The following is a 26,747-nucleotide window of genomic DNA, read 5'->3' on the forward strand; positions in this document are numbered from 1 at the left end:
TTAGCCGTGTCTGAGGGGAAGAGGGGGCACAGGAGCAGGTCAGACGCTAAGTTTCAAACAAACTTCGCTATGATCCTCGGGTCAATGACTGCCTCGCAGCTGCTTATTGGTTGTAGCTCCTTTCTCCCCAGGGATCGTCCGTTGGATTTCCCCGGACTGGGGCAAAGTGTGGAGTTGCGGAGAGAGAGAGAGAGGAAGTCATGCTTTCGTTGAAATATGGGATTGTTTTCTTTTTTTTTCCTATCTACTCTTCCTTCTTCTTCTTTCCTTCGTGTCTTGTTCCCCGTGCTTGCTTTGGTATAGCCTCTCATCATGGGTATCAAGCAATTCATCAAGAACCGATCCGGGTTGCGCGTGGATAATCGTGCTACTACCTCCGCGGCTACGCTGACTCTCCGCCAGAGTTTGTGGCCATTGACTCTGGTTACGATCTTGTTCTTCTTATGGGTGGGTTCTGTGTGATTCATCGATAATCCATTGTACTAAGACTTCAATTAGGGCTTTGCCTATGGTTTGTTGGATACACTCAATAGTCATTTCCAGAAGACATTGCATATCACTCGGGGCCGTTCATCTGGTCTTCAAGCTGCATACTTCGGGTATGTACCTACCCGACCCCCCCCCACGGACATCCTTGACATGCATCCAAGAAATCAAGAAGAAACCCCAAAGTATGGAACTCGAAATATCTAACAAAACACAGCGCATACCCTCTAGCCTCCCTCGGCTATGCAAACTGGATCCTCCGCCACTACGGTTACAAAGCCGTCTTCATCTTCGGTCTATGCCTGTATGGCATCGGAGCCTTATGCATGTGGCCAGCCGGATTACACCAATCCTTCGGTGGCTTCTGCGGTGCAACCTTCGTGATCGGCTCGGGACTAGGATCCCTGGAGACAGCGGCTAATCCCTACCTAACCGGTAAGGCAACAATGAAAACCTCACAGGGAACTCTGTATACTCTGTACACTTTGTACAACGACATACTAATCTTCACATCCATCCAGTCTGCGGTCCACCCCGCTACTCAGAAATCAGAATCAACTTCGCCCAGGCCTTCAATGCCATCGGCACAGTCGTCGGCCCCGTCCTAGGCTCATACGTCTTCTTCACCGAGACAAAGGACGATGTCTCCGCCCTGCAGCGCGTGCAATGGGTCTACCTAGCAATCGGTATCTTCGTCTTCTGTCTCGCGTTTGTATTCTTCATCTCCAATATTCCCGAAGTCACGGACGAGGACATGGCGTTCCAAGTGGCGCAGACACATGTCGATGAACAGGACAAGCCTTTCTGGAAACAGTACAAGCTGTTCCATGCGACACTGGCGCAATTTACCTACACTGGGGCACAGGGTATGTTATCTACCTACCTCTTTCGCCCATCCCATGAAATTCGAAAACCAACTAACAAAATATCCAACATAGTCGCCATCGCCGGCTACTTCATCAACTATATCAGGGATACATGGGCCGGCACACCAGACGCCACATCGGCCAAATACCTCGCCGGTGCACAGGGCGCATTCGCCGTAGGCCGATTCCTCGGCGCAGGCATAATGAAGTTCGTACGAGCACGCTGGGTCTTCCTAGTCTACCTCTCATGCACGGTAGCATTCCTGGCGGCATCAGTGACGCAGAAGAAACAAAACGGACTTGCAATGCTGGTTTTAACACTGTTCTTCGAGTCTGTGTGTTTCCCGACGATTATGGCACTGGGCATCCGGGGCCTGGGTCGCCATTATAAGCGTGGCTCTGGGTTCATCGTTGGTGGTGTTTGTGGTGGCGCGATTGTACCGCCGATTCTGGGTCATGTTGCTGATATGCGCAATAATACCGGATTTGCGTATATCGTTCCGACTATGGTATGTTCCTCTGTCTTTGATTCTGAGTGAGTGGTTTGGTGTTGATGAGGCTAATATGAGTATAGTTCATGGTCGTTGCGTGGACGTATGCTGTTGCTGTGAACTTCGTTCCGGCGTATACTATTACGGTTGATAAGGTCGGCAAGAGTACTGTTGGTCTTGAGCATGATATCAAGGATGAGGAGGCTGTTGTGGAGACTCACCACGTGGAGAAGCACCAAGCTACTCATGTGGAGTGATGGGGATTGTTTTCGCTTATATTTCAACGTCTTCATGGGTAATGGTTAATGGATAAGCGGGTGTTGGGTTATGTTTTAATCCTCTAGGATTTTGCTCTTATAGAGATACTCAAATGACATGCAGTGCTTCTATCTTCACAATATATGACGTCCAATACCGTAAAGATAATCATGGAATCAGAATCAGGGGTCAGGGATATCATTGGTGACGCATTTATGCAAATATTCTGTTTCTGGTCAAGTCCAGCGAATGATATGAGACAGCATTCTATATGAGACAGGGAAATGTTGGGTGAGAATCAAGCGAGGGTCGAGTCGTGAATATCTGGGGAATGTGTGTAAACAAAGCGCTTCGTGGGAACAAGGAGAACATAAAGGAAATAGCAGATTGAGAGAAGGGCATTGGCCCAAAGGATTCAAGGGACAGTCCAAGGAAATCGCAAACAACAGTGGGGGTATAAAAAGGTCTATGGTCTAAGAAATAAAAAGGGGATGTGAACAAAGCGAATGGCCGAGCGCAATGAGGGCAAAGCACTGTCGGATGGCCAATCATTCAGCCATGCCGATGTTGTGGGTGGTATCAGTCGGTGAGCGCAAAGAAGATGAGCGCGGAGGACGAAGAGGACTGCTTTCAATGTTTGGAGTAGGAGAAAAGGGTGTCTTGTCCGAGGGACGACCTGTCTCTGACTCGACTGAAGCTCTGGGAGTCTCGCCTTTAGGCTGGTCGTCAGGAATGACTTCACCTGGAGTGACAAGGTCGTCGAACTCGTCGACTTCTTCGATTTCTTCTTCGATGCCCGCATCATCTTCCTCTTCTTCGATGATTTGGCTCTTCCGTGCAGCAGGTCGTCCCGTCCCGATATCCGAAACGCCGGCATTTGGCTGATTGGGCAAAGGGGAATTGACGGCCCCGCCGGAAACCATCAAGTTGGAGGTATGGATCATAGGGCCTTTGAATAGAGATCTCTTGCGCCTGGCGAACACCAGACTTGAAGAGGGCGAATAGAGCAAAGGTGCAGGCGCCGCTTCATTGAAAGACGAGGACATCTGACCAGCTTGGTGGCCGGTGTCTTGAGGTGCTCCACCTGGCCCTCTTACCAGCCGGATATTGCTCGGGAAGCGGGAAGAAGCGCCTGGCGTGGTAGGCAGGACTTTGATAGATGAATTGGGCGACTTGGAGGCCCTGCCAGTAGGTGTCGAGATAGTATCTACACTGTTGGACGATACCGAAGAGGCCTTGGAGTGAGCGCGAGTGTGGTGAATGCTACGGATTGAGGACACCGAGGAGGATGTTGATTTGCGTCCTCGGAGCCCGACTGATGACCGTCGATAGGATCCGCGCGGTGTAATTGGTGATGGCGAAAGTGAGTTCCGGTGACTAGTGTGACTCGTGTTTAGTGCCCGCGGCTGGCGAGGGTAGGAGTGCCGATTTTGGGGGTATGAGGCACTGCTAGGAGCAAGGCTGCTAGCATTAGAGATTCGTTTGACCTGAGTCGGTGTCGCGACATCTTCACCGGCAGTCTCACTAACGGGAGATGACAAGGGTGCGGGTTTCTTCCCAGTATCCTGACTCTTCGCTGGGCTCAACTTTTCAGAGAGGTACTTGCGCGAGCTTGTTGATTTGGCGTGGGGAGAGCGAGCTCTCTTCGCAGACTCTACGAACCAGTGTTTGAGAGATGCTAGTTGGCTGAGTATCGGATAATGATGGCGACGAGTAGTGCGACGGCGGAAGAGACCATGATGCTGCGTCAGCTCCGGTTGTGATGCGCTGACATGCAGCATACTGGGTCGTGATCTACGCCTGTCTTTTGGTGGGGGAATTGGGCGGCGTCGTGTTGAATTGTGAGACCGAATAGAATCCTTATCCAGCGGCAGTGGTGGTGTCGTACGATCAACTGGGAACACAGGAAGCGGTTCCGGGAGCGCAGGAAGTTCTGGCACTGCTAGTTGAGAGGGCAAGCTCCGTCTGTCGCGTCTCCCACGATCCTGCAGACCAGGGCTCGATTGTCCTTCTTCTGCAACCTCCATTAACGCGGACGATCGCTTCTCTAGACGACTGCTTGCAGCGCTCAGACGACGAAGATTCTTTGCCTCGGCGTCGCGCTCACGACGCTTGCGCTCTCTCTTTGCTTCCTTCCGTTGCTCCTTTTCAATCAACAGAGCCCACCAGCCAGCTAGTGGATCGCATCGCTGAGCCAAAACATTTTCAATCACCTCGTCGATATTGACACCAGCACTTTTCATCCGCTGCAGGGTAGTCTTCTCCAATGGGGTCGTGAATGGCGACGGTCTGGGGATTTTCAAGATTGCAAGCTGTTCTGGAGCATGCTCCGCAAGGAAAGGGTGAGCCAGGATCTCGTCCAGACTGGGCCGAATCAATGGCCGTTTGGACAACAGTAGGTTGATCAGAGCCTTGGCATCATCTGTGAACTTCTCGTTGTAAATCGGCTCCTCCGACAAGATTCGTTTCTTGGTGACTTGGTCATCGTCATCGTCATACGGCAGTTCGCCTGCCAAAAGGGCGTAGAGAATGATCCCCAAGCTCCACACATCCACCTTCTCGCCCGCGTATTTCTCCCCCTTGAGCATCTCGGGTGCACTGTAGCATATCGTCCCACAGAATGTCTGAAGGTAGCTAGCCTTCCCCTCATATTCGCGCGTGAAACCAAAATCACATAATTTCACGTTCTCGTTTTTGTCGAGCAAGATGTTCTCCAATTTCAAGTCACGATGAACACAGTATTTACTGTGGACGTAAGCAACTGCTCCCACCAATTGAGTAAATATCCGCTTCACTTTCTCCACCGGTAGTGGGCCATGTCGGAGAAGGTAATTGTAGAGTTCGTCGCCTATAACCAGCCGGTCAGTACTGATCCCCGCGTCTCTGCGAAGCGCATGCCAACTTACCGGGACAATACTCTAACACCAGCCAAACCAGGTTCTCTGTTACCACCACTTCGTATAGTCGTGCGATATGAGGATGAAGGAATTGGCGATGGTGATGTATCTCACGTGCGAGATTGTTGTCTTCTTTGCTTGACGATTTCAGCACCACCTGGCGACTGATCAGTATTGCCTCTGAGTCCATGTTTTTTCGGCGCTTACCTTCGAGCCATTGGTGAGCTTGTGCGACGCGAGGTAGACCTTGCCGAAGGATCCCTTGCCAATAAGCCTCCCCAATGTATAATTCCCTACACTTCGAAGATCCTTGGAGGAGAACTCTCTGTGAAGTACCGCATTAGCGTTATAGGTGTAGATCGGGGGCGAGACCACTCACTCGAGTAGTTCATTGTAGGAGTTCGCAAGCTGTAGTTGAAGCCGAGTTAGCCCATATATCCAGACTCCGCGCAAGGAAAGTAACGGGAGTGTCGCATGACGCACCTTCTCCTTCTGTTTTTGGCTTTGAACCCCCGCTCTTGTTCGGGGCGGCATGTGTTATAATCGCCAGGTCTTGGGAGATCTCTGCGCGTCAAAATGTTGGGGACCGGGGGAGGGAGGTTGGTGTCGGGTGCCATTCAAAGACGAGCGTGGAGAAAGGATGTCCGGGTGTGGAGACTGGTGTATGTTCTAGAAAGGGGGAATAGAAATCTAAGAATAGAGAAGAGTGAGGAAGGAAAATCGCATACAAGCATGGGGCCATGGGGAAATTTCCAAGACGTCAACGGGAACGTGGACCGTGTGGAGAAGTCTCGGGACTCGAAACTCCCTTTTTCCTTTCTTTCAACTGTCACTCTCGTATCTCTACTTAAGTCTCTTAAGAAGTACCCATATATCTATACGGATACAATATACTCTCACTTGGAGTTGGATATCTTATGTCTATGCTATCCCTTATGCATCTTACGGGAAATTAACCCCCTGGACTCACTGTGGACTGTGGAAATTTGATGATCCACACCTCTTCCTCTTACCTACTCTCTCATAGTTTCTTGCATGGTTTCTCTACGGGAATTCAAGAAACTTGCTTGAAATCAAATGAAATTGATCGAACCAATAGGTATGAGGTTCTGTGCTGTTACTGCCTACATGTAATCATCAACCTGATACATCCCTTGTGGGAAACGTACACCAAGGCACTAATTAATTTAGTCAATTCCACCAATTGGCTGATGCACGTTGAGGCCAAATTGAAAGAATGGCTGAACAACCATCGTCATACGCGGTATTATGCATGGGTATTATATGCATGGTATTATATACTTCATTGCCACCAAGGCAGCGATTCAAGATGTCGGACTGTGCGCTCACTAGAGCCCATCGTGGGATCGACAGGGCTAAGTCCCGCCTCACCTTGGAAGGCCAAGGATACCATGCCAAAGTACGAGTGAAGAAGATCTAGAGTTTCGGTCAGCAACATGTTGTTGTTGTCAGCAGCAGATTCAGCCTTACCAGGAGGGTCCCCGGGCCCCTTTCCAAACCCACCGACAATATGTTGGGTTTTTTCAAGCAAATATCGACGATTGCGAACTTCGTCGACCACGTAGTAGTGATCCAACATCTAGCATCCACATTAGTCGACATTCAGTACTTTTCAGGGTTCACTTACCACCAGTGTTGCTCCATTCCAGAATGAATAACATGTATCTGCGTACTTATTGCACCGGCCATTGAAGCCGGCGCATGTTGTGTTGGCTTCCAGTGATTGCACACTGGGCAGCCCGCGGACTCTGTCAGCGATAGAACCTGTCTCTGGCATCTCAGGCTCTTTGTCATCCTCTTCCTCATCAGGTTCCTCGAGCTCGGCTGTCTGCCTTGAAGCTAACCATGCAATCAAAGCCTCAAACTGCCTAGAGCCTGCCGATAGCAGCGGCACTGATTTCGTATCATTGGATGTGCGGCGCAAGAAGTCCAACGAACTTATCGCGCAATATGTATGTCCACCTGCAAATTGTTAGGAGATTCGGGTAGAGCAGAGTGCGAAATACGAACTATGCGATTCACAAAAGGGGGACTCAGCCATGCCACCATCGTACGTCTGTCGCGCCAGACTGTAAGTATTCCAACCGCAGACGATGGCTTAGAAAGCCTCCACATACCTGGCACGCCTCAATAAAAGTAACCAAGCCCGACACATTAATATCCGGTACGCCCTCAAGCCCAGTCGCGTTTCGCCCGCGGAGGATGTACCGTATGCCCGCAGCACAACAGCAATACCGCAAATCGCGAGCTCCCCCTACATTCCCCCCAAGACCGACAATTTCACCGAAGCTTCCATCCGCACGCTGGGCGGTAGGAAGCCATTCAAGACATTCTCGCCGTTTTACACGGGATAGGTCGTCTCCGAGGACCAGCAAGTTGACCAGCGCAAAGAACGTTGCCGGCACATTAGCCGGATCCCAGATTTCATTATCCTTGTTTCGCTTCTCTGGGCCAAAATCTGTGCCTGGGAAGCCGCGGAATCCGCCCGAGGGCACCTGGCAGTGGTAGAGCCAGTCAATGTAGCCTTGTCTCTCTTCCGGTGTGGTTTTGCTTTGCAAGACGCCGAGCACGTCCAATCCAGAGAGGGTCAGGTAGGCCAGAAGCATGCGATTGGAATCATTTGAAGTGTAGGCGGAGGGCAGGAAGGTCTTCAGGCATCGGAGGTAGTATTTGACATGGCGCTCAGTATTGAAGGATGGATCTGGGTCGGTCATTGCGTAGGATGCTCGGTCGAGATACTAATAGGAACTAGCTTTCATTCCCAGTGGTAATACAATTCGAACCAGCATCAACTCGTAAGTCAGATCCAATCGTCACAGCGTTGTGTTGGTGGGGGGTAATCTCGACCGGAGCTGTTTTTTCCCCACATGCCCTGGCGGCCAAAAAAAAGCACTCGGACCAATTCTCCAAGTTTCCGCCTGGCTTGGCTTCTTCTCATCAACAACCATCGAGCCATTACTGCATCAAAATGGTTCTCATATCATCCAAGACCCTCATCCAGGCACATGCCGTGTTCCTGATCGTGATCGCCGGCTACCTAGTCAAGAACCCCGAGGTGATCACCGACTGTGACTTAGTCTTTATGATGGGCGAAGCCCTGAAGATTGTACGTCCCGCACCAACATCCCAAATTGAAGTCCAGTCTCTCTGGCAATTTGGCATTGAACCAACCTAGAGTCGAATTATTCGCTAACGTCCCGCTGCAGGATTTCCCATCCCTGTCAAGCCCGCAACAATCCCCTTTCACTTTCTGTGCCATCCTCCTCTTCGTCGAGGCCGTCATTGACCTCGTCCTGCTGTCCAACATCCCATTCCACGAAGCCCTTGACGAAGCATTGCCCTACATTCGGCCCCTGCGAAACGGCAATCTCCCCGCGGAGGACCTCCAGGTTCTCGAGCGCTTGCCCGAATATATCACTAAGTCCTTGACTGTTTACTGGAGCGTGTGGATTGGAGTTGCCGCGTGTCGCTTCGCTGTATATGCTGGAATTGCATTCTTCATTTATCAGACGAGGGGTGCACACCTGGTCTCGTCTTATACCAGCGCTGTCGCGATTGGAGGTTTGGATCGCCTCAAGAACCGCGTGGTTTTCAGCTATGCTTTCTTTGAGATGATGTTCTGGTTCTGGGTAAGCGATTACGGCCTTATCGACTCGTTCGAATCTTTTCTGGGAGATCGTCATGCTAATACACTGCGCTACAGAATTTCGCTACTCTCCGCGAGGAACGCCAGGAACGCCTGACCAAGTTGCTGGAAGATACACGCAACCTTTGAGCCTTCGACCGTGGCCTCTATATACCTTTCTACTAGTGTGTTAACATAAATATTCCACTTTGGCATTAGAATTTTTGCATTCACGCATCCTGTGTACCTAATCAATCAAGAGTATGGTAACTACAATTGATGCAGCGCATTAGAGTTTCGATATCCAGTTTCCGTATTCTCATTCATTTCCTCATCATGAAGACATCTCAGCGGCGCTAAAAATGTCTCCTTCAAATGGCCCAGCTCATGCTTTAGATCAGCATGGCAAACGCCGCCGCAGCGCCCGCAGCAGCCACGAGAGAGTCCTTGTGGGGCATTGCAGCCATGGCAGTGCTAGTCGCGCCAACAGTAGAGGTCGAAACGAGCAAGGTACCGGTGGAGGTCGTGGTGCCAGTGTGGGTGCCCGTGACAGTAGTCGAACCGTCAGTCTTAGTCGCAGCAGTCACGGTGCCGGTCTTGGTGGTAGTCTCGGTCGAGCTGGAACCGGAGCCAGTGCTGGAGTTTGAGTTCGGGCAGACCACTTCCTCGGGCAGATCGGTCACGCCTCCACGGGCACAGATGGACTTGGCGGCCTTGATGGTAGCTGCATTGAGAAAAGATACGTTAGCTCGGTATATGGTTATTGTATGCTGATTGTGCCCATTTGCATATTCGCCTAAGGGTGGAGCTGGGTATCACATACTCTCCTGGTCTTCCTTGGAGCACTCATGAGCGACGCAGCAAGTGACTTCAGTGAGGAAGGACTTGGCTTCGCAAATGCACTTGATATCAAGGCCGCAGTCCTTGGGAATTGCACCTGTAGCGCAGAATTTCTAGGTATCAGGTTTGGTTAGTATGCGTGAACTGTGGGACAGCCTTCTGTGTTGGAAATGAGTGTACATACCGAGCAACCGGGTAGATCACCCAGGCCTTGAGCAGCAGCAGTGGTCAGCAGAGCTGCCAGAACGGTAATGACGATGAACTTCATGTTTGCAGATGTGAGGCGGATGGTTGAAGTAGGTAAGTTGCAGCAGGGAGAGGAAGCTTATATTTATGTGAGACGTAGGTTTGTTTGTCCGGCCATGATGCCGGTCGTGGGTAATACGGAAGGTACCTTCCATAGACAGATCAAAAATACGCTGATACCAGGGTGACCAGGGTCAATTGTCTCCCAGTCGTCGCTTCCAATCACTCACCCTGTACTGTGTATTTATTTCCCCGCAATCTTCCCTTTTTGGCTGTACGGGCGGGTCTCCACAAAATTAGATTTAGCGTATTTTGGAAGATATTCAATTAAAATTTAGAACTCCAAGGTATCATCATACATAGGGGGTATTTGACCACGCCTTGACTGCCTTCTATCAGGCCTACTCAACAAAGCAGCCGAGACACCAGCGCGAGAAAACAAAGGAAAACAAAAATGCGAGACCACAGACGCCCAGTCTCTTCCTCTCACTGTATCTATACTGTCTGCGATATCCATTCACAACATGCGCCTTCTCTCGAGAGTAGCTGTCGTCCTCCAGCCATACCCATCATAGATGACTTAGTATGATTCACCACCAGCACCATTGTGAGACTGGCCGGTCATGGGTGGATAGCCATAGGCAGCAGCATCTTGCCCATGCTCAAGATCGGGATTCAACATCTGATTTGCGCCTTCAGTCTGGGCCAATCCGGCTCCACCAGGCCCACCAGCCGTGTAGCTCGCGCTGGGGGGTCTTTGGTTGTCACCACGGGCAGACTGGGTTTCACGGTACTTGGACAAATAGATCTTGAGAGCTTCAGCGTAGTTCTCAAAACCAAGCGACGTCATCGCAAACAAGATATCTTCGCCATTGACTGTCTTGCGTTTCTCTTGCTGGCATTTCTCCGAGGCTTCACTGGTGATAAATGAGATGAACTCGCTCACGCATTCCTGCAAGCACTCTTTTGCTTCTTTAGCGATTTTTGCGTTGTCTGGCAGCGCTAGCTTCATGATCCGTGCCACGTTGGCAATTGGGAGCCATCGGTCCTGCTCCTTCACCTCGAACTCGCCTTGGTGCCCGTGCACATCCTGCTGGTCTTTGTCTGCCTGTTCTTGCTCTTCTCCTGATTGCACCTCGTGGTCGAGTTCGGGGTCTTTTGAAGGGGAGGCTGATGACATGGTTATGTGTGGGTTGGTACGGAGTAGTGGATTTGGTTTGGCGTCAATGCTTTTGCTTCGCGTGTGAGCTTCGTAGGAGCCGTGGTGGAGCGTCGGTTCGGTGGCGGAATGTTGCCCAACAGTGCGGGATAGAGCTCTGCAGATCGAGATATGGACTCTGGTGGATAACGCGACCACACTGAAATAGTTGCTTTGACAGTTATGTGCTTTATAAAGTGTTATCTAGCTCAGGACGTCAGTGAAGACGATGTGACATTGCTTATCACATGACGTATTTAGTCACGTGTTGAGTGGATGGTCCTCAGAGATTTGTAGAGTTTGCATACTCTTGGCGCCTTAGGCCGAACTTGCCAAGGAATCAGTTAGGGCGGCGCGACAAAGCACAAGGTTGTTTGTTCCTGGACCTGCGCACAAGATAAGTTGGTGCCCTGTTTACACCACGAGAATCCTGGAGCCACTCTCGTCACCCTATTGAATATTTCCGATTTTCCGTCTGAGCTGCAGAATACCTGCTATATGTATGCACATCGGCGGCCTGAGCGTCCACTCAAATCCTCAAGCCTCAATGTGATACCTCGGCCTAAGCGCCCATAGTCATACCTCAGGAACCACTAGGTTGCCGGATTCTCAGTGGCTCAACTTCCCCGCATTCAGGTAGTACATCGACGTATCTGCTGAACTGCAAGTCTGCAAATATTTATGACAGGTAATTTCAGGTTGGCTGTAAGACAGCTGTAAAACAAGCGTCACACAGTACCGAGGACAATATTCGGCTGTCATACTACAATAACTTCCCAACGACGTTAAATGGGGACACTGCAGAACACCTTCTCAAGTTACATGTTGACCCAACTGTGTGCGGGATTTGTCTTGTCCAGGTTTCGTCTCAGATTTGAGACCTGAATTGTCAGTGGAAGCGAAGGGAGACAAGCTCCATTACTTGTAGACTTATATTCGTTCCTGACCTTGCAAGGATTACCAGAATAAGGTACCTTCCAATACAAGATTTGGATGGCCAAAGTTTATTTTGCTATGAACTGCGAAGACCCCTCTTGACCCTACATCGTCTTCAACCCCCGGGGCCCCAACTTGTCATTACTAACTGGTTGCAGTCATGGGCCTTGGAGTCCTGGATACGAAGTCCACGCATGTCCCAGGTACAACTATCAGCCCTTTGCTCTCGTCAGATGATAGATCTAACCTTGCTCATCATTTCACTCAGGCACATCCGATATATACGAGCAGGACAACAATGTGAACGACCGGCTTCCCAATACATCAGGCCTCAAATGCGACTGGTCGGGAAATCAGCCCATTATCCTTGTCCCACAACCAAGCGATGACCCGAACGATCCGTTGGTATGTCTTCCGAAGAATCATACCAAGCACCCCATTTCCTACAAGCTAGGAGCTGACCAAACCGGCTCCATCAGAACTGGCCTTTATGGCGACGCGATGTAATCCTCGCAATTCTCTCCTTCGTGACCATCCTATGTACCGCCCTGAGCTCCATTCTAGCCGCGAACACTGCCACCATTGCAGACTATGAGGAAATAACATACACGGCAGCCGCATTGTTGACCGGCTATCACCTGTGCGGTGTCGGCGTAGCGGGTATTTTCATTGTACCAACCGCTCGAGTCTGGGGTAAACGCCATCTGTTCCTGATCGGACATGTCTTGATGATTATCAGTTGCATCTGGTCGGGCGTCAGTGGCAAGAACGTGAATAGTCTTTTGTGGTCGCGTATTTTCCAGGGTGTTGCATTGGCACCGTTCGAGGGGTTGGTGAATGCCTGTGTAGGAGATCTGTATTTTGTCCATGTAAGTTCCATGGCTTTCTTTCCAATCGTAAAATCTCACGAGGTTGACGAAAACAAAGGAACGAGGCAAGCGTATGGCTGTGTCTAATGTTGCTCTATTCGGCGCAGCCTTTCTCACTCCTGTCATTGTTGGCAAGGTCACCAAGTCTATGGGATGGCAATGGTCTTTCTACTTTGTGGCAATATTCCTAGGCGCTTCACTGCCGTTTATGTTTTTCTTTGTGCCTGAAACTGCTTTCCGGCGCGCTGATCACTTGAACACGGATTTTAAGAGTACCAGTGGCCGCGAAGAGTCCTCGCTCAGTGGAGCTTCTAATGAAGAGACTAAGGAGCTGACATCAAACCCAAGGTTGAGTGGACCTTCGAGGACCACTCAAGCCGCGACAATAATCCCCGAGAAGGACTCTTTTGCTAAAACGCTCAGGCTCTTCAATGGAAGGAAGACAGACGAGAGCTTCTTCAAGCTGCTTCTCCGTCCTTTTCCTTTGTTTCTGCATCCCGGAATCCTTTGGGTAAGCAAAACAAATCGAATCTAGTTTCAGACACTGATCCTTGCACAGGGCTGCTTGATCCAAGGTGTTGTGATTGGCTGGGCGGTATTCGTTGGTGTCGTTCTGGCAATTGTGTTCCTCGGACCTCCCATGTGGTTTCAGGAAGACAAGACCGGATACCTTTACACAGGCGCCTTCATTGGTTCTATTGTGGGTCTCGTTCTGTCTGGTCTCTTCACCGAATTCATGACCAGATTGATGATCCGATTCAACCATGGCAGATATGAGCCTGAGTTCCGTATATTACTGGTGATACCGCAGCTTATCTTCTGCGGCATCGGATTATATGGTTTCGGGTGGACCGCGAATGATGTTGTCCGCTATGGCTGGCTATTGCCGGACGTCTTCTTCGCATTCCTGATCGTCGGCATGGTTATGGGGGCGGTTGCGGGATCTCTCTATATTGTCGATGCCCATCGTATGTAACTTACCAGGCTTGCCTGTGGATTGATGTGATTGCTGACGATACTAGGAGAGATGGCCATCGAGGCTTTTACGTGCATGATAATTTTCAAGAACATGTTCAGCTTTGTCCTGACCTTCTACGCCTATGACTGGTTTGCCCATGGAGGCATTAAGCATACCATGGTTATAATTGGTAGCATCCAAGTGGGAATCTGCCTGTTGAGTATTCCCATGTGTAAGTGTGCTAGGTCTACATGAGTTGGTGGTTTCTCTCCTCAAGACTAACCGGTTATAGATGTTTTCGGGAAATGGAACCGCTCTTTCTTTGCGCGTCATGATATCCTCGAGATGCTTCATCTCCGTTAATCTACTAATAATGTCGGACTATCCCATCAGCTCAGAGATGGACCTATATCGGGCAAATTATAGGACATGAGATATAGCGCAAGCATGTACTTATGGGTCTTTATGCATGGCACACGTTCCCGAGACCAAACGCAGGAAACCTGCTTCTGCCACCAAGCACTCTCTTTTCTAGAAGGCAAAGACGTGGGACTTTTACAAGGGCGAAGCTTGCAAAAAGACAAACACAATCATCCCGACCAAGCCTGGGTGCTGGCGAATTTTTTTGTGTCCGAGTCGGGGTGAGAAGGCGGTGATTCGGAGCGTTGAGACGGATTGGCGATAGTACGGGGCCACGGGTACTTCTTCGATGTAACCTATTTTGGGCCCCACGAGCTGATCGCTACTCTAGTGAGCAGTGTTATCGTCATATCACTGCCATATGGCCCATCTCCATCTACAGACTTCGACCCGGCTACTTGTTACAATACTTCATATGACATAGCACAATGTAGATATTGAGAAGGCAGAGCCCAAAGTCACCTACATCCAAAGACTCTAAAAATATGTGCCAAACGAGTCCACTTTAAGATCATCCAAGCCGTAATGCCGATATCTAGCGATGATCTGGATATCTGGATTTAAGCATATAAAGTTGTGAAGAGAAGAAGATCAGAATGTGGAGGATCAGCGCGTCGATCAGGGTTCCCTGCGAGTCTCCACGTCACCGAAGAAGATGGAGAAGCTCCGCTGATCAAATGCGGACTATCTTTTTCTTGATCTCCACTTTGAGCTCTCAATAGCTCTGGATAAGCTCTGGATGAACTCCAGTTTTTTTACAACCTAAATCAACCCTAAAACGATGATGCAATGGCTTTCCAAACGCCGATCTTCCGTTACAGTCGACGTCACGGGGATGAAAGAAGCTTTCCGGACTTCCATTCCATCTCTCTCTAAATTTCACTCTGCTCTTTCCCTACCTTTCTTTTTGAACAAAATATCTTATCTTTCATCTAAGGACACACTTATTTTGAACAATGGCAACTGCGCAGTTGCCTGCGGGTCGATCCCGGCTAGCAGATGATGGTAAGATGATCGTCATTTAACAATCTCACACTAGAATGGGCTAACCTCACGTGCACCAAACAGCTGCGACAGCTGCCCTCTACGTTACGCACCCTGAACGCAAGACCTCTATTTCAAACCCACCTGCAAACAATACGCAGTATTTCAGTGAGTATTTATCTTTCAAGGATGCACCTGGAAATGGAACCCACGGCTGACAAGGTGTCTGCAATAGACCCACGCGCGGTCGGCGGTACCCCAAGCCTCAGCCACGCCTCCGCAGCGTCCGCCCTCGCACACGCAAATCACAAGCCCGTTGAAATATGGCGGCCCCCGAATAGGCAACCAGCTGCTGAGAAGGCGGCATTACGTGTGAAGGACTTTACTCCGCCTCAGATACCCCAACCCACCAGCCAGTACAGCGCAGAGGGGCTTGGAGCTGCCAAGATCGCCGTTCGCGAACAGAGAGCGTCGGTAGGCCAGGCTGAAGCTGCCAACCTCGAGAGCCGTCGTAGTTCTGTCGATCGCTTTCACCACACCGCTGTTGGCGGCAACCCGCAGGACAAGGCACTCATGGCCGCGACAGGCGCTTACACTTCTTCGCGAAAGAGAGCCGACTCGGCACCTAGTGATGCAGGGGTTGCCCCCATTTCACCACATGCTCGTTCAGCCGCAGGGGCGTCGCGATATGGTCGCGTGGAAGAAGAGGGTCCCCTTGACCACTTGGACCCTGCGATGGAAGCAAGCAGAATCCAACACACTCTTCATACTAACGCGAAGATGTATACCTCAACACCACCCATTCAAAGTGAAGTCGAAGAACAAAACAACAGGAACTCGATGCGCGCCGCAGCAATCTCAATGGCAAAAGACATGTACAAAGTCACGGGAAATGAAACACCGCCTACTCCTAGTGGAGTAGACCCCGCCATTCTCGCAGCTCAACACGGCCAGAGTCAGCTGGGATACCGCAAGACAGTCTCCGCTGCGGATGGATCTGCCGTCCGGCGTGCGATCGCGCTGCAAGAGGCAGCACAGAAGCGAGCCAACGAGAAGCTCGCGCGTATGCAGGATGAGAACGTTGAATACCAGCAATACTATGGCACCGCACCTCAGCCGCAGCCGCAGCGGTTGCGCTTGGTCGGCCGCCGCAAAAGAACATCGAGCGATGCAGATGGTTCCCAGATTGATGCGGAGCAGTCACGGCAGATCCGGAGCCAAATGACTAGTCTCCGAACCAAGATGGACCAAGTTGATTCGAAACGGACGAGGGATCGCGAATTACTCATGCAGGCTGCCCGCCGGAATGTGGACCAGACGATCCAAGACATGGAAGCCCGAGTATACGCGGACACCGGCCGCGCTCCACCTTCCGTGCAGAGCCAGTGGGATGAAGTTGCCCGGGAGCGCGTGCGACGGGAAGCAGAGAGTCTCGAAACAGCCAGCACACAGGGTAATCGAGTCAATATTGGCGGCCAGAAGTATATGGACATGGCCGACGTCGACGCTATCGCGCGCGAGCGGCTTCAGCCTTCCCTCGATGAGATCACAGAGAACGCCGAACTACGGAGGGCCCAGGAGCTTGAGGCTCGCCTGGATGCGGAGGAGCAGCAAAGACGTGCTGATGTGGAGCGTCAACGCGAAGCTGAGGTGCGAGAATTGGAAAAGCAAGAAAGCAAAGGTTGGTTGCCCTATCTCTTCTTTCACGGAGAACATTTGACTCATGAACTAGGCACAGGCAAGCGTGAACGCAAATCCGAGAGCAAGCTCCCGAAGCTTTTCTTGTGGGCGAAGAAGGGCAAACGAGATCGCGCGGATAAATCTGAGGCTGATACAACTCAATCAGCCTTGCCCGTTGCTCAGGAACCTACGGAGGACCAGGCCACGGCCACTGCCACGGACAATGATGTATCGAGAGATACAATTCCAGAGGAGGCGTCCAAAGAGGAGTCTATAGAGGAGTCTCCCCAAGCGGAGACGGCGAATACCGAGACCCCAGTTGCAGCCGCTGTCTCAGCCCCAGAAGCGGCGAATACCGAGACTCCAGTTGCAGCCGTTGTCTCAGCCCCAGAAGTTGAAACCCCAAAGCCCGTGGAAGACAACGTACCTGCAGCAATCCCACGCCGGCCCACCCGAAGACAGACTGATCCACAGGTAGAACAACGAGAATCCATCATAGATTCAGGGCCTACACCCGTGCGTTATTTCACGCCGCCTGTGACAAGCCCGCGCGCGGACTCGAAGCTCAAAACCTGGTTCCGTGATCGTCTCGTTCGCCGCTCCAGTGGTCCGGTCCCTGTCTATCCTCATCAGCCTGGCCCGGACTACAGCTCAGACAGCGAACCTGCCTTCCAAGGCGGAGCTGCCCTCAACCGCGATGAATCCCGCAGCGCAGCGCTGAGCTCGCACCCTTTGGAAAGCAACGGGCCTACCCAGACACACAATCGGTCGTCGAGCTACTACAGCAATGACTTAGACGTCAACCATGACAATGCTGGAGAGTCTGTCCAAGAGTCTGCGAAGCAAAATGGCAACGGCAGGAAAAGGGACCGTTTCCGCAAGACATTCCTCAGGACTGTCTCCCGTAGCTCCGATGAGGATATGCCAAATGGTGACTCGCGTCGCAACTCGACGGTTCCATCGTTCTCCAAGGATACCGCTGGGACTGATAAGAATAGTCTGCGAGAGAGTGCCGCCGACCAGGGCCTTCCATTGCCGCCGAATCTTGGTGAGACCATGAACACAAAAAGAGAATCGAGGTTCTCTGAGGATCTGTGATCAAACTCTCGAACGTTGATATGTATGTCTATTTGAATCCTTGACTTTCGATGTATTGTTTTTCATTTTGGGGGGATTTACAGGCGATCTAACTGGCGCTTGTTGGTGGAATCGGATATTAGGAGGATATACGGAGTTGGATATGGCTTCTCTCTAATTGCTAGCTACCTCTAGCTTCAGGTGCTTCCTACATATCGAATAATGAAATTATCGCTGCACTGACTTTTCACTCCAAGTTCCACATCATCTAGGTGACTACCTAGGTGCGACGCCAGCTCGGGCTGTTTCACGGGTAAGCCATTAAGGTCCGTCCCCTTGACGCCCGTTTGACGTCTATCTCCAGAGAAAGACAGCATATCAAGCACTTTGCAGAAGCACTTTGATGAGTTACGGGCTTCCATCTCCAAAGTACTTCGGCACCTAGTTTCGGCAAAAGGCAGCTTCTGCCCCGGGGTATATATTCTATCATCTTTGCTCCGGACGGTATAGACTGGATGAGTTAGACATTCCATCCTGCTGCTCTTGAGTCGAGAGTCCGTTATTGCCAGATGGTGAAGGTGCCGCAGTAGGGAACGTTGTTGAGCCATGCTTCCTGCTTTGGGTGCATACTTACGAATTTCATGTTCTCGTTGAGAAGAGCCGTTGGAGCTTCTGTTTTTGTCTGTTACTTAGCTCGCGGTTATTTATTCAATGTGTTTAATTGCCTGCTTGCTACTCAAAACCCCAGTCAGTCTTGGACAGCCCCCATTCTTCGCACAACATCCCCAACCACTTGGAAGCAGAGACCGCCTCCTGGCCCCCATCGTCAGTCTTCATGACGACTATATCTTTACATGCATATAAATACTGCTCCATCGTACATGGCGGTAACTCGTACCAGTCATGTGTTCCGCTGCAAACAAAGGCTCGACCTGCTTCGCTGAATTGCAGTTTGCTCCAGCAAGCGTCGCACAAACCAACATTGTAGCAATACTTGCACGCATGCAAGCCATTGTCATTATCCCAGGGTAGATCACAGTTTGTGCAGGAAAATCCCCACCAGTGGGATCTCTCATGCTTTGTAAAAATCTGTTCTATCTTGCGATACTTGATGGCCCGCTGGCTATCCACCGCTTCCAATTCAGTTGCAAGTCTGCTCACCTCTGCCCAGACATACTGGAGATCGTACCAGGGTCGATCTTCTGGTCGACATGCCTTTGGATTTCTTTGGTAATTTTCGTACTTCATGAGGAGGTCTGCGGTGATTGAGGGCTCTTCTTCGGCAAGAAGCTCTTTAAGTATCGTGGTATTGAACCGCATCTTGGAATAAAGCAATGCGGCTCGCTGTGCATTCTCATAATCACCAGTGTGGCATAACAGGGTACGCAGCATAGTGAACCCGTCTCCATCGTTCTGGACATCGCTGTCAACCAGGATGTTGAATGCTTCGACCATGTCGGCGCGAAAGAGACCACGGGCCATGCCCTTCTGTCCCTTGGACATGTACAGTGATGCAAGAGTCGACCTCGCATCATTTGCGGCGTGGTCATCCTCGTGGAGCTGCCGCAATCTCTCGGCGGCTATCTCTGACTCTTCTCCATTCGATTGCATGGCAGTCTCAAGGTACAGTATACTGAGACGGGCAACGGCACTTTGTTTGACGAATAGGCGCTCCTCGCCTCTTGAAGCGACTTCATCCCAGTCGTGAATTAGCTCCAAGCACTCTCGCAAATGACGTGTGGCAGTGGCTGACATCTCAATTGAGTCTCTGCGGAGATAGTACTCAGCGCTGCCCTGGAGCAGCAGCAAATTTGAAAGCTCATTGATTTTGCCCGCTTTTCTTGCGGTTTCAATCGCCGCCTCCATCCCGTCTTGAAAGGTTGCCCACAATTCCGGGTCGGAGAAGACCAGAGAGAAGACTGCCTTGAAAACGGACAGCATGTGACTTTCATCACCATTACTCACGGCGGTCGCCAGCAATGCCACCACCATGGTTGAGTCTTTGCCGGGAAGCTTCTTGGTAAGAGCCTTCTGGATGATTGATCGCGCTTCGTCCTCCTGTTTACTGGCAACATATTGCTGGAGCCTTCCATAAAGAATGTCCACATCGTCTCCGTCTAACTTGGAAGCTTCTTCCCAATACCTCATGGCAATTGTTGTGCCTGTCGCCAGATTTCCTAGAGATTTAAAGACATCTCGCAGCTGCTCTTTGATCAAGGGCTCTTGAGCTTGGAGAATTGCCGCAGCCTATCGTGTCTTGTTAGATAACGGTCTATTCTGCGTAGGATGTGTGACGTTCGTACCTTCTCATAGTGCTGTCTTGCAGCAAACTGTTCATCATACACGGCATAGGTGGCGCCCAACCGGACGTGCCATATGTAGTCTGAGTCGGTGGTCCCCAGAGTCTTCCTGCACCAATGCTCGGCTTTCGCAACTCTTTCGCGCCTGGAGTCATTTTCGTTAATGGTAATCTGCACGTTGCTTTCATCCAACATCCGCGTTTCCTCGGCTACAAGAGTCCGATCGTGATGTTCAGATTTGTTGCCCTGCACTCAAGGATATATAAGTACTAGAAAACGGAGTGCTTAGGGATTTTGTCCAACGGGTGCTTACCAAGGATAGAAATGCCTCGATCCAGGTGTAGGCGTCGACAGCGTCACCCTCGGTTTCCCGCAGCCACTTCCGGGCGACCATGGTCATTACTGGAGCCAATAACCCCGAGTTGGGATCTTTGTCTCTCTTCAACTCTGCCAGCCATCGTTTGTCGCGAGGTCCAAGAGTAGCGATTGCCACGGGGTCATCCAGCCACCTCCAGTAGGTTTCGAGATGGACAATATCACAGTACCGTCTTGCTCCCCATCGAAATAGTTCCCAGTTTCGCTCAATCAAATCCCCGTCAGTGAACATACTATAGACATGCGACCCAATGAAATGCTTATCTGCGGGCAGGAGTTCGTCTAATCCGGCCACCTCAGACAGGACTTCCAGATGGCTTGAGAGACTGATCATCAAATACCACCCGATTGCCTTGCCTCTTTCACCGACAACTGGTTTGAGGAAGAAGGCAAAGGCCCTCTTGACAATCTCTAGGTGAGCGTCAGCTTTGTACACGTGGATCTTCCGTTGAACTGTGTTTGCCTGCTCGGACATCCGGGCGAACGCAAATCCACCAAGGAATGAATATTGATTCAGGTCCCAGAAGAAACGCTGAACCATCTGGAGGTCTCCGTTGGTGATGCTGATCGTAGCCGTTATCTTCGGGTCATCTGGTGAATTCCGAGGCCGGTCACGCTGAACAACCACGCAGTCCTCCACATGCTCTTTTAATGCAAGGGACTTCCCGTTGATGGGCGATATCAAGGTGAAGATTTTCGAGTATTTTCCGGTGATCTTTTGATCAAGTGGCTGCAGCGATACAGTATTAAAGCGGAGGAACAGGGCCGCTGCCAGTTCCTCCAGGGTTATGAACGATCCTGCAGCCACAGCCCAGATTAGGATTTCATTTATCTCATCGATCTCTCGGGGCTTGAGCATTGCCTCCATTGTTTTGAGATCTGACCGCACGAGCTCCCGTGGATCCGTATCCGACTCATGCAACGTCTGGTTCAGCTCTTCTTCGGTGCCGCCTGAGGCAATGATCACCTTAACTTTGCGGAGGTCTTGCTGGATCGTTGCATAGGAATGGTTGGAGCGCGTCAGGAGCCTTTCCTCAACCATTCTTCTGCGTCGCCGCGAGTCTTCGTCTGCTCCTTGGAAGAGAGCCGCGCCCTTTAGCTCCTCCGCGATGAATGTTTTGATGTCGCCCCCATTGTACTTTGTGATATCGATGGTCCGCGTCCGAGAAGGGAGGAACTGGACCTTCTGGAATGCCCCTGCTTCGCCGCTGACAAGCAATCTGACATGGCTGGACCTGCCTTCATCGCTTGGTTGGATCGCCCTCAGAAGTCGCTCCCGGTCTCCAGTACTGAGCGTGCCAAAAGAGTCAAGAAGGATGTAATGCGTCGTGTTCTTGGATGGCATTCCGACTCCCAACGTAGCCCAGAGGTCTGCGCAACTCGCATCTCTGAAGTACTTCTCACTCCTTCCGATGTCATTCAATGCACTAGAAACACGTCTCGCGTAGACCAAATCCTGCTCAGCGAGCTGGACGCATATTGACTTTATCGCTGTCTCCAACTGTTGCCTGTCGTTGTCTCTGTCCATTCTATCAACCATGGAGAAGTGATAATATCCGATTAAACTGCGCTCGGCTGTGGTCCCTATATTTGCAGATCTGATCTCCTGGGCAATCGCAGAGACCAGGAAGGATTTGCCTGTTCCAGGTTCACCGGTCAGCATGAGGAGAAAATCTGCATCACTGTTTCTATCCATCCAATGATTATATTCATCAAGTTGGTTCAACCATTTCCCGCTATTTTTCAGGGCGCGCTTCCACATTCTATCACGGGCGTCATGGATCGCAGCTATCTCGTCCTCTTTCTGTCCAAGCTTTGCTCTGATGGTAGCCAGAATTCTCTTCCGCTCATCATCCACTTTGCGCTTGTGCTCTGCTTCCACGAGCCCTGATACGTCGCTTTTGATGGCCTTTGTATTCGCATTGACCTCAAGGGTGGTTTCCTTCATGAATCGAACATGCTGGCCTGTTTCCACTGCAGCCTCCAGGGTCAGGGTCGCTTGGAGATTCAGCTGGTCGTGCGTGAGTTTCTTAAAGTGCGCCAAATCGCCCTGAACCGACCCGTCGTCCAAGAGGATACGTTTGGTATTGCGCTTGAAGCTCTTCCAGCGGCCCTCGTTATGAATATTGATGCAATCGGCGCAAAGGTCCACAAAACTCGTCATCACCTGGTCGATAGACAGCCGCAGAGACTCGTCAATCTGCGCGCTTTCGTCCATCCGCTCGTAGATCCGAAACTGGGCCAAGGCCGGTCCGACCTCTGAAAAGACGGCGTCGATCTCGCTATGAAAACCATGGACTTTTTTGGGAATTTCCAGCAGAAAGGAAAGAGCATTGAAACATAGTCCTGCAGGTGCGAAGACCTGGGAGACAAAAGATTAGAAACTCACGTAATTCCACGTGTTGGGACATGTTTATCCAAGCTGATCACCACTTACCATTGACGCACCTTCGGACACGATACCGCCTAGGAGCTGGATGCAGCTAACTATCTGAAATCCCACCTCCTTAGCCTTCGCAACATCTTTGCTATCTTCACGGGTGGCATAATGAGCGTCAAGAAGTTGTCGCAAATCCTGAGGCCCCCGAGAGACGCCATCGAGCCTTTCGCCTGTTCGTTGCTGAAATCGAACTATGGTTTTTTCCCAGATCTCTCTGACAGAGATGGGGCTGGGGTCGCTAATTCCTTTTGGCTCAGAGGTCATCGTGTAGGTGTTTCAACTTGGCAAGCTCACTCCAGGACGGAATTACAACTCCATGTCGGGGTTTAGTCTGTCCTTATATGCCCCATGGGTCATGGCCCACCTGGTCAAGAAGCTGACCGATCATCGATACAATTTCCAAAGACGCTCAACCCGCTTTGCGGCTGGTCATTGAGGCTGACTCAGACTGAAGACACGTCACACTGTCACCGCGGATGTCGATATTTATAGGCTGTTCACGACTGTGCAAACGCGTCACTGACATTTGTTGTGTTTAGGGTTCAATGGGTGCAATTGAGGACTCTGTTTACTCTCAGGGATTGGCCGCTTTACTCCGGCGGGGATCGTGAGATTCCCCCGCGTTTCAACAATCCTCGACATCCTGCAAGATAGCCTAACCCTAACGCAGTATTGATCTCCGTCACATACAAAACATCCACCAATCCCAGTTGCACGGCAGTTCCACGGGGTATCTCTATCGCGAAGGACCGAGACCCGGTGAGAGTATATGAAGGAGTATTCCAAGATGAGGCCTACCCCATGTAGCGACCCACAATGCGTCTCCTTTCGCTTTTCCTCGTCTTCCTGGGACTGCTGCCGGGCTACTTCGTCTCGGCAACGGACAATGGAAAGACCACCGATGTGACATGGGACCAATACAGTCTCTCTGTCAAGGGAGAAAGGATATATGTATTTTCCGGAGAATTCCACTACCAACGACTCCCCGTGCCCGAGCTGTGGCTGGACGTGTTTCAGAAACTACGTTCAAATGGGTTCAATGCGGTATCCAGTGAGTAAAATCGACAAGATCGGTGAACTGCACTAATGCCCGTCGGATTGACTAGTCTACTTCTTCTGGAGCTTCCACTCCGCCTCCGAAGATACCTTCGACTTCGAGAGCGGCGCCCATGACGTCCAGCACGTGTTTGATTACGCTAAGCAGGCCGGTCTGTATGTGATCGCGCGCGCTGGTCCATACTGCAATGCTGAAACCTCCGCTGGCGGCTTTGCACTGTGGGCCTCTAATGGTCAAATGGGCAAAACGCGTACCAGCGCAAGCTCATACTATGACCGGTGGTATCCGTGGATCCAGAAAATCGGAAAAATCATCGCCGCAAACCAAATCACTAATGGCGGGCCGGTGATTCTCAATCAACATGAGAATGAGTTGCAGGAGGGCCATCATGATGCCAACGATACTGTTGTCAAGTACATGGAACAAATCAAAGATGCCTTCAATGAGGCGGGCATCGTTGTCCCGAGCTCCCATAATGAGAAGGGGATGCGCTCAATGAGCTGGTCAACTGACTACCAGGACGTCGGTGGTGCTGTCAACGTCTACGGTCTGGACTCCTATCCTGGTGGTCTGTCTTGTACCAATCCAGACACCGGGTTCAATCTGGTTCGCACTTACTACCAATGGTTCCAGAACTACTCGAGCTCGCAACCCGAATACCTTCCAGAGTTTGAGGGCGGCTGGTTCTCTCCCTGGGGAGGGACGTTCTATGATCAATGTTCGAGTGAGCTTTCGCCTGAATTCGCCGACGTCTACTATAAAAACAATATCGGGTCGAGAGTCACATTGCAGAACATCTACATGGTGATGGGGGCGACTTCTTGGGGTCAGAGCGCTGCTCCGGTTGTCTACACATCGTATGATTACTCTGCACCCATGCGCGAGACCCGCGAGATACGGGACAAGCTCAAGCAGACTAAGCTGATCGGCTTGTTTACTCGTGTCTCGTCTGGTCTTCTGCAGACGGAAATGGAAGGGAACGGAACGGGATATACCAGTGACCCCAGCATCTACACTTGGGCGTTGCGAAATCCGGAAATTAAAGCCGGCTTCTATGTTCTCGCGCACTCTACCAGCTCTTCTCGCGCTGTGACTACTACCTCACTAAACATCAACACCACCGTTGGTAGGTACTTCTAATATCTGATGGGCAGCAGTGGCTACAGTCGTGTGCTAACCGGAATTATTTGAAAGGGGCTATCACAGTTCCCGACATCGAGCTGGCCGGCCGCCAAAGCAAGATTATAGTCACTGACTATCACATCGGAAAGGGGTCGAGCTTACTCTATTCAACGGCTGAGGTTTTGACCTACGCCACGCTCGACGTGAATGTCATTGTGTTCTACCTGAATATCGACCAAAAAGGTGAATTTGTTTTCAAAGATGCACCACTTTTGACTTTCAAGGTGTACGGCAACTCCAAGGTGAAGTCCTCTGCATCGGCACATGGCACCAAATACACCTATACTCAAGGGGACGGCACCACAGTGGTCAAGTTCTCCAACGGCGTGCTCGTCTATCTTCTCGACAAGGAGACAGCCTGGAACTTCTTTGCAGTGCCGACCACTTCCAATCCCACTGTGTCTCCAAGTGAGCAGATCATTGCGCTTGGGCCATATCTCGTGCGCACAGCGACTGTCCACGGTGATACCGTCAGTCTTGTCGGTGATAATGCAAATCGGACTTCTCTTGAGTGAGTATGATTGCATCTTGCAAGGGTTATGCCCAGCTAATGTCTATTCTTAGGGTCTACACGGGAGATTCCAAGGTGAAGAAGATCAAGTGGAATGGCAAAAACATCCCGACTAAAAAGACAGCCTATGGCAGTTTGATCGGATCGGCTCCAGGAGCGGAAGATGCTAAGATCTCACTACCAGCTCTACGATCCTGGAAAGCGCAAGACACTCTCCCGGAGATCCAGGCGGACTACGATGATTCTCGCTGGACGGTGTGCAACAAGACAACCTCGGCCAACTCTGTAGCACCACTCACGCTCCCGGTGCTTTACTCCGGCGACTATGGCTATCACGCCGGAACCAAAATCTACCGTGGACGGTTCGACGGAGTAACCGCCACGGGCGCCAATCTCACCGTTCAAAACGGCGTAGCTGCCGGCTGGGCCGCCTGGCTAAACGGCGTCTACGTCGGCGGAGTAATTGGTGATCCCGCCCTCGCAGCGACATCTGCAGAGCTTGTCTTCGACCGTTCCACTCTGCAAGGGCACGATAATGTCCTGACAGTCGTTATGGATTACACAGGCCACGATGAGGCCAATGTATCCCCCAACGGCGCACAAAACCCACGCGGGATCCTCGGCGCCACACTTGAGAATGGCAGTTTCACATCCTGGCGCATCCAAGGCAACGCCGGAGGCGAAGCCAACATCGACCCCGTACGCGGACCCATGAACGAAGGAGGTCTCTACGGAGAGCGTCTCGGCTGGCATCTGCCGGGATACAAAGCGCCCCACACAGCCAGATCCGACAGCCCGCTCGACGGAGTCTCTGGTGCAGCAGGTAGATTCTACACGACGACATTCAAGCTCGACTTGGACGCCGACCTGGATGTCCCGATTGGGCTGCAATTGGACGCGGATGCTGATACACCTGCAGTAGTCCAGATCTTTATGAACGGGTACCAGTTCGGTCATTATTTGCCCCATCTCGGCCCGCAGAGTAGATTCCCTTTCCCGCCGGGGGGTGATCAATAATCGTGGGGAGAAT

At 51.2% G+C, this 26,747-nt stretch overlaps 11 protein-coding genes across 11 annotated transcripts; 5 read left to right on the top strand and 6 right to left on the bottom strand.

Annotated features, from left to right (window-relative positions):
* Window positions 1–312: 312 nt before the first annotated feature.
* N7515_006162 (putative l-fucose permease) lies at window positions 313–2,100 on the top strand (the record flags this gene model as incomplete). Its single annotated transcript, XM_056666906.1, has 6 exons — window positions 313–447; window positions 499–599; window positions 704–921; window positions 1,008–1,352; window positions 1,425–1,861; window positions 1,927–2,100. 6 exons carry the CDS (start codon window positions 313–315, stop codon window positions 2,098–2,100), a joined length of 1,410 nt encoding a protein of 469 aa, XP_056520502.1.
* Window positions 2,101–2,649: 549 nt separating this feature from the next.
* Window positions 2,650–5,532, bottom strand: N7515_006163 (non-specific serine/threonine protein kinase; the record flags this gene model as incomplete). Its single annotated transcript, XM_056666907.1, has 5 exons — window positions 2,650–4,949; window positions 5,008–5,155; window positions 5,206–5,323; window positions 5,378–5,406; window positions 5,482–5,532. 5 exons carry the CDS (start codon window positions 5,530–5,532, stop codon window positions 2,650–2,652), a joined length of 2,646 nt encoding a protein of 881 aa, XP_056520503.1.
* Window positions 5,533–6,301: 769 nt separating this feature from the next.
* cdc43 (protein geranylgeranyltransferase type I subunit CDC43) lies at window positions 6,302–7,733 on the bottom strand (the record flags this gene model as incomplete). Its single annotated transcript, XM_056666908.1, has 4 exons — window positions 6,302–6,598; window positions 6,647–6,981; window positions 7,030–7,075; window positions 7,137–7,733. The coding sequence occupies 4 exons, from the start codon at window positions 7,731–7,733 to the stop codon at window positions 6,302–6,304; spliced, it is 1,275 nt and encodes a 424-aa protein (XP_056520504.1).
* On the top strand, window positions 7,695–8,794 carry N7515_006165 (uncharacterized protein; the record flags this gene model as incomplete). The annotated part of the gene is made up of 4 exons (XM_056666909.1): window positions 7,695–7,728; window positions 7,839–8,125; window positions 8,226–8,648; window positions 8,723–8,794. 4 exons carry the CDS (start codon window positions 7,695–7,697, stop codon window positions 8,792–8,794), a joined length of 816 nt encoding a protein of 271 aa, XP_056520505.1.
* Window positions 8,795–9,036: 242 nt separating this feature from the next.
* N7515_006166 (CFEM domain-containing protein) lies at window positions 9,037–9,752 on the bottom strand (the record flags this gene model as incomplete). The annotated part of the gene is made up of 3 exons (XM_056666910.1): window positions 9,037–9,368; window positions 9,468–9,597; window positions 9,669–9,752. The coding sequence occupies 3 exons, from the start codon at window positions 9,750–9,752 to the stop codon at window positions 9,037–9,039; spliced, it is 546 nt and encodes a 181-aa protein (XP_056520506.1).
* A 558-nt stretch (window positions 9,753–10,310) lies between these two features.
* On the bottom strand, window positions 10,311–10,910 carry N7515_006167 (nuclear transcription factor Y subunit beta; the record flags this gene model as incomplete). Its single annotated transcript, XM_056666911.1, has 1 exon — window positions 10,311–10,910. The coding sequence occupies one exon, from the start codon at window positions 10,908–10,910 to the stop codon at window positions 10,311–10,313; it is 600 nt and encodes a 199-aa protein (XP_056520507.1).
* Window positions 10,911–12,024: 1,114 nt separating this feature from the next.
* On the top strand, window positions 12,025–14,054 carry N7515_006168 (putative MFS transporter; the record flags this gene model as incomplete). The annotated part of the gene is made up of 7 exons (XM_056666912.1): window positions 12,025–12,067; window positions 12,133–12,269; window positions 12,344–12,733; window positions 12,792–13,244; window positions 13,293–13,701; window positions 13,756–13,923; window positions 13,984–14,054. 7 exons carry the CDS (start codon window positions 12,025–12,027, stop codon window positions 14,052–14,054), a joined length of 1,671 nt encoding a protein of 556 aa, XP_056520508.1.
* A 1,013-nt stretch (window positions 14,055–15,067) lies between these two features.
* Window positions 15,068–17,873, top strand: N7515_006169 (uncharacterized protein; the record flags this gene model as incomplete). Its single annotated transcript, XM_056666913.1, has 3 exons — window positions 15,068–15,116; window positions 15,180–15,263; window positions 15,331–17,873. The coding sequence occupies 3 exons, from the start codon at window positions 15,068–15,070 to the stop codon at window positions 17,871–17,873; spliced, it is 2,676 nt and encodes an 891-aa protein (XP_056520509.1).
* Window positions 17,874–18,584: 711 nt separating this feature from the next.
* Window positions 18,585–20,000, bottom strand: N7515_006170 (uncharacterized protein; the record flags this gene model as incomplete). The annotated part of the gene is made up of 1 exon (XM_056666914.1): window positions 18,585–20,000. The coding sequence occupies one exon, from the start codon at window positions 19,998–20,000 to the stop codon at window positions 18,585–18,587; it is 1,416 nt and encodes a 471-aa protein (XP_056520510.1).
* A 384-nt stretch (window positions 20,001–20,384) lies between these two features.
* N7515_006171 (uncharacterized protein) lies at window positions 20,385–23,231 on the bottom strand (the record flags this gene model as incomplete). Its single annotated transcript, XM_056666915.1, has 2 exons — window positions 20,385–22,889; window positions 22,965–23,231. The coding sequence occupies 2 exons, from the start codon at window positions 23,229–23,231 to the stop codon at window positions 20,385–20,387; spliced, it is 2,772 nt and encodes a 923-aa protein (XP_056520511.1).
* Window positions 23,232–23,783: 552 nt separating this feature from the next.
* N7515_006172 (glycoside hydrolase family 35 protein) lies at window positions 23,784–26,734 on the top strand (the record flags this gene model as incomplete). Its single annotated transcript, XM_056666916.1, has 4 exons — window positions 23,784–24,018; window positions 24,074–25,150; window positions 25,219–25,717; window positions 25,771–26,734. The coding sequence occupies 4 exons, from the start codon at window positions 23,784–23,786 to the stop codon at window positions 26,732–26,734; spliced, it is 2,775 nt and encodes a 924-aa protein (XP_056520512.1).
* Window positions 26,735–26,747: the final 13 nt, after the last annotated feature.

This window comes from Penicillium bovifimosum (genome assembly GCF_028826915.1).
Source record: "Penicillium bovifimosum strain IBT 22155 chromosome Unknown utg000005l_segment0_segment0, whole genome shotgun sequence".
Lineage (NCBI taxonomy): Eukaryota > Fungi > Ascomycota > Eurotiomycetes > Eurotiales > Aspergillaceae > Penicillium > Penicillium bovifimosum.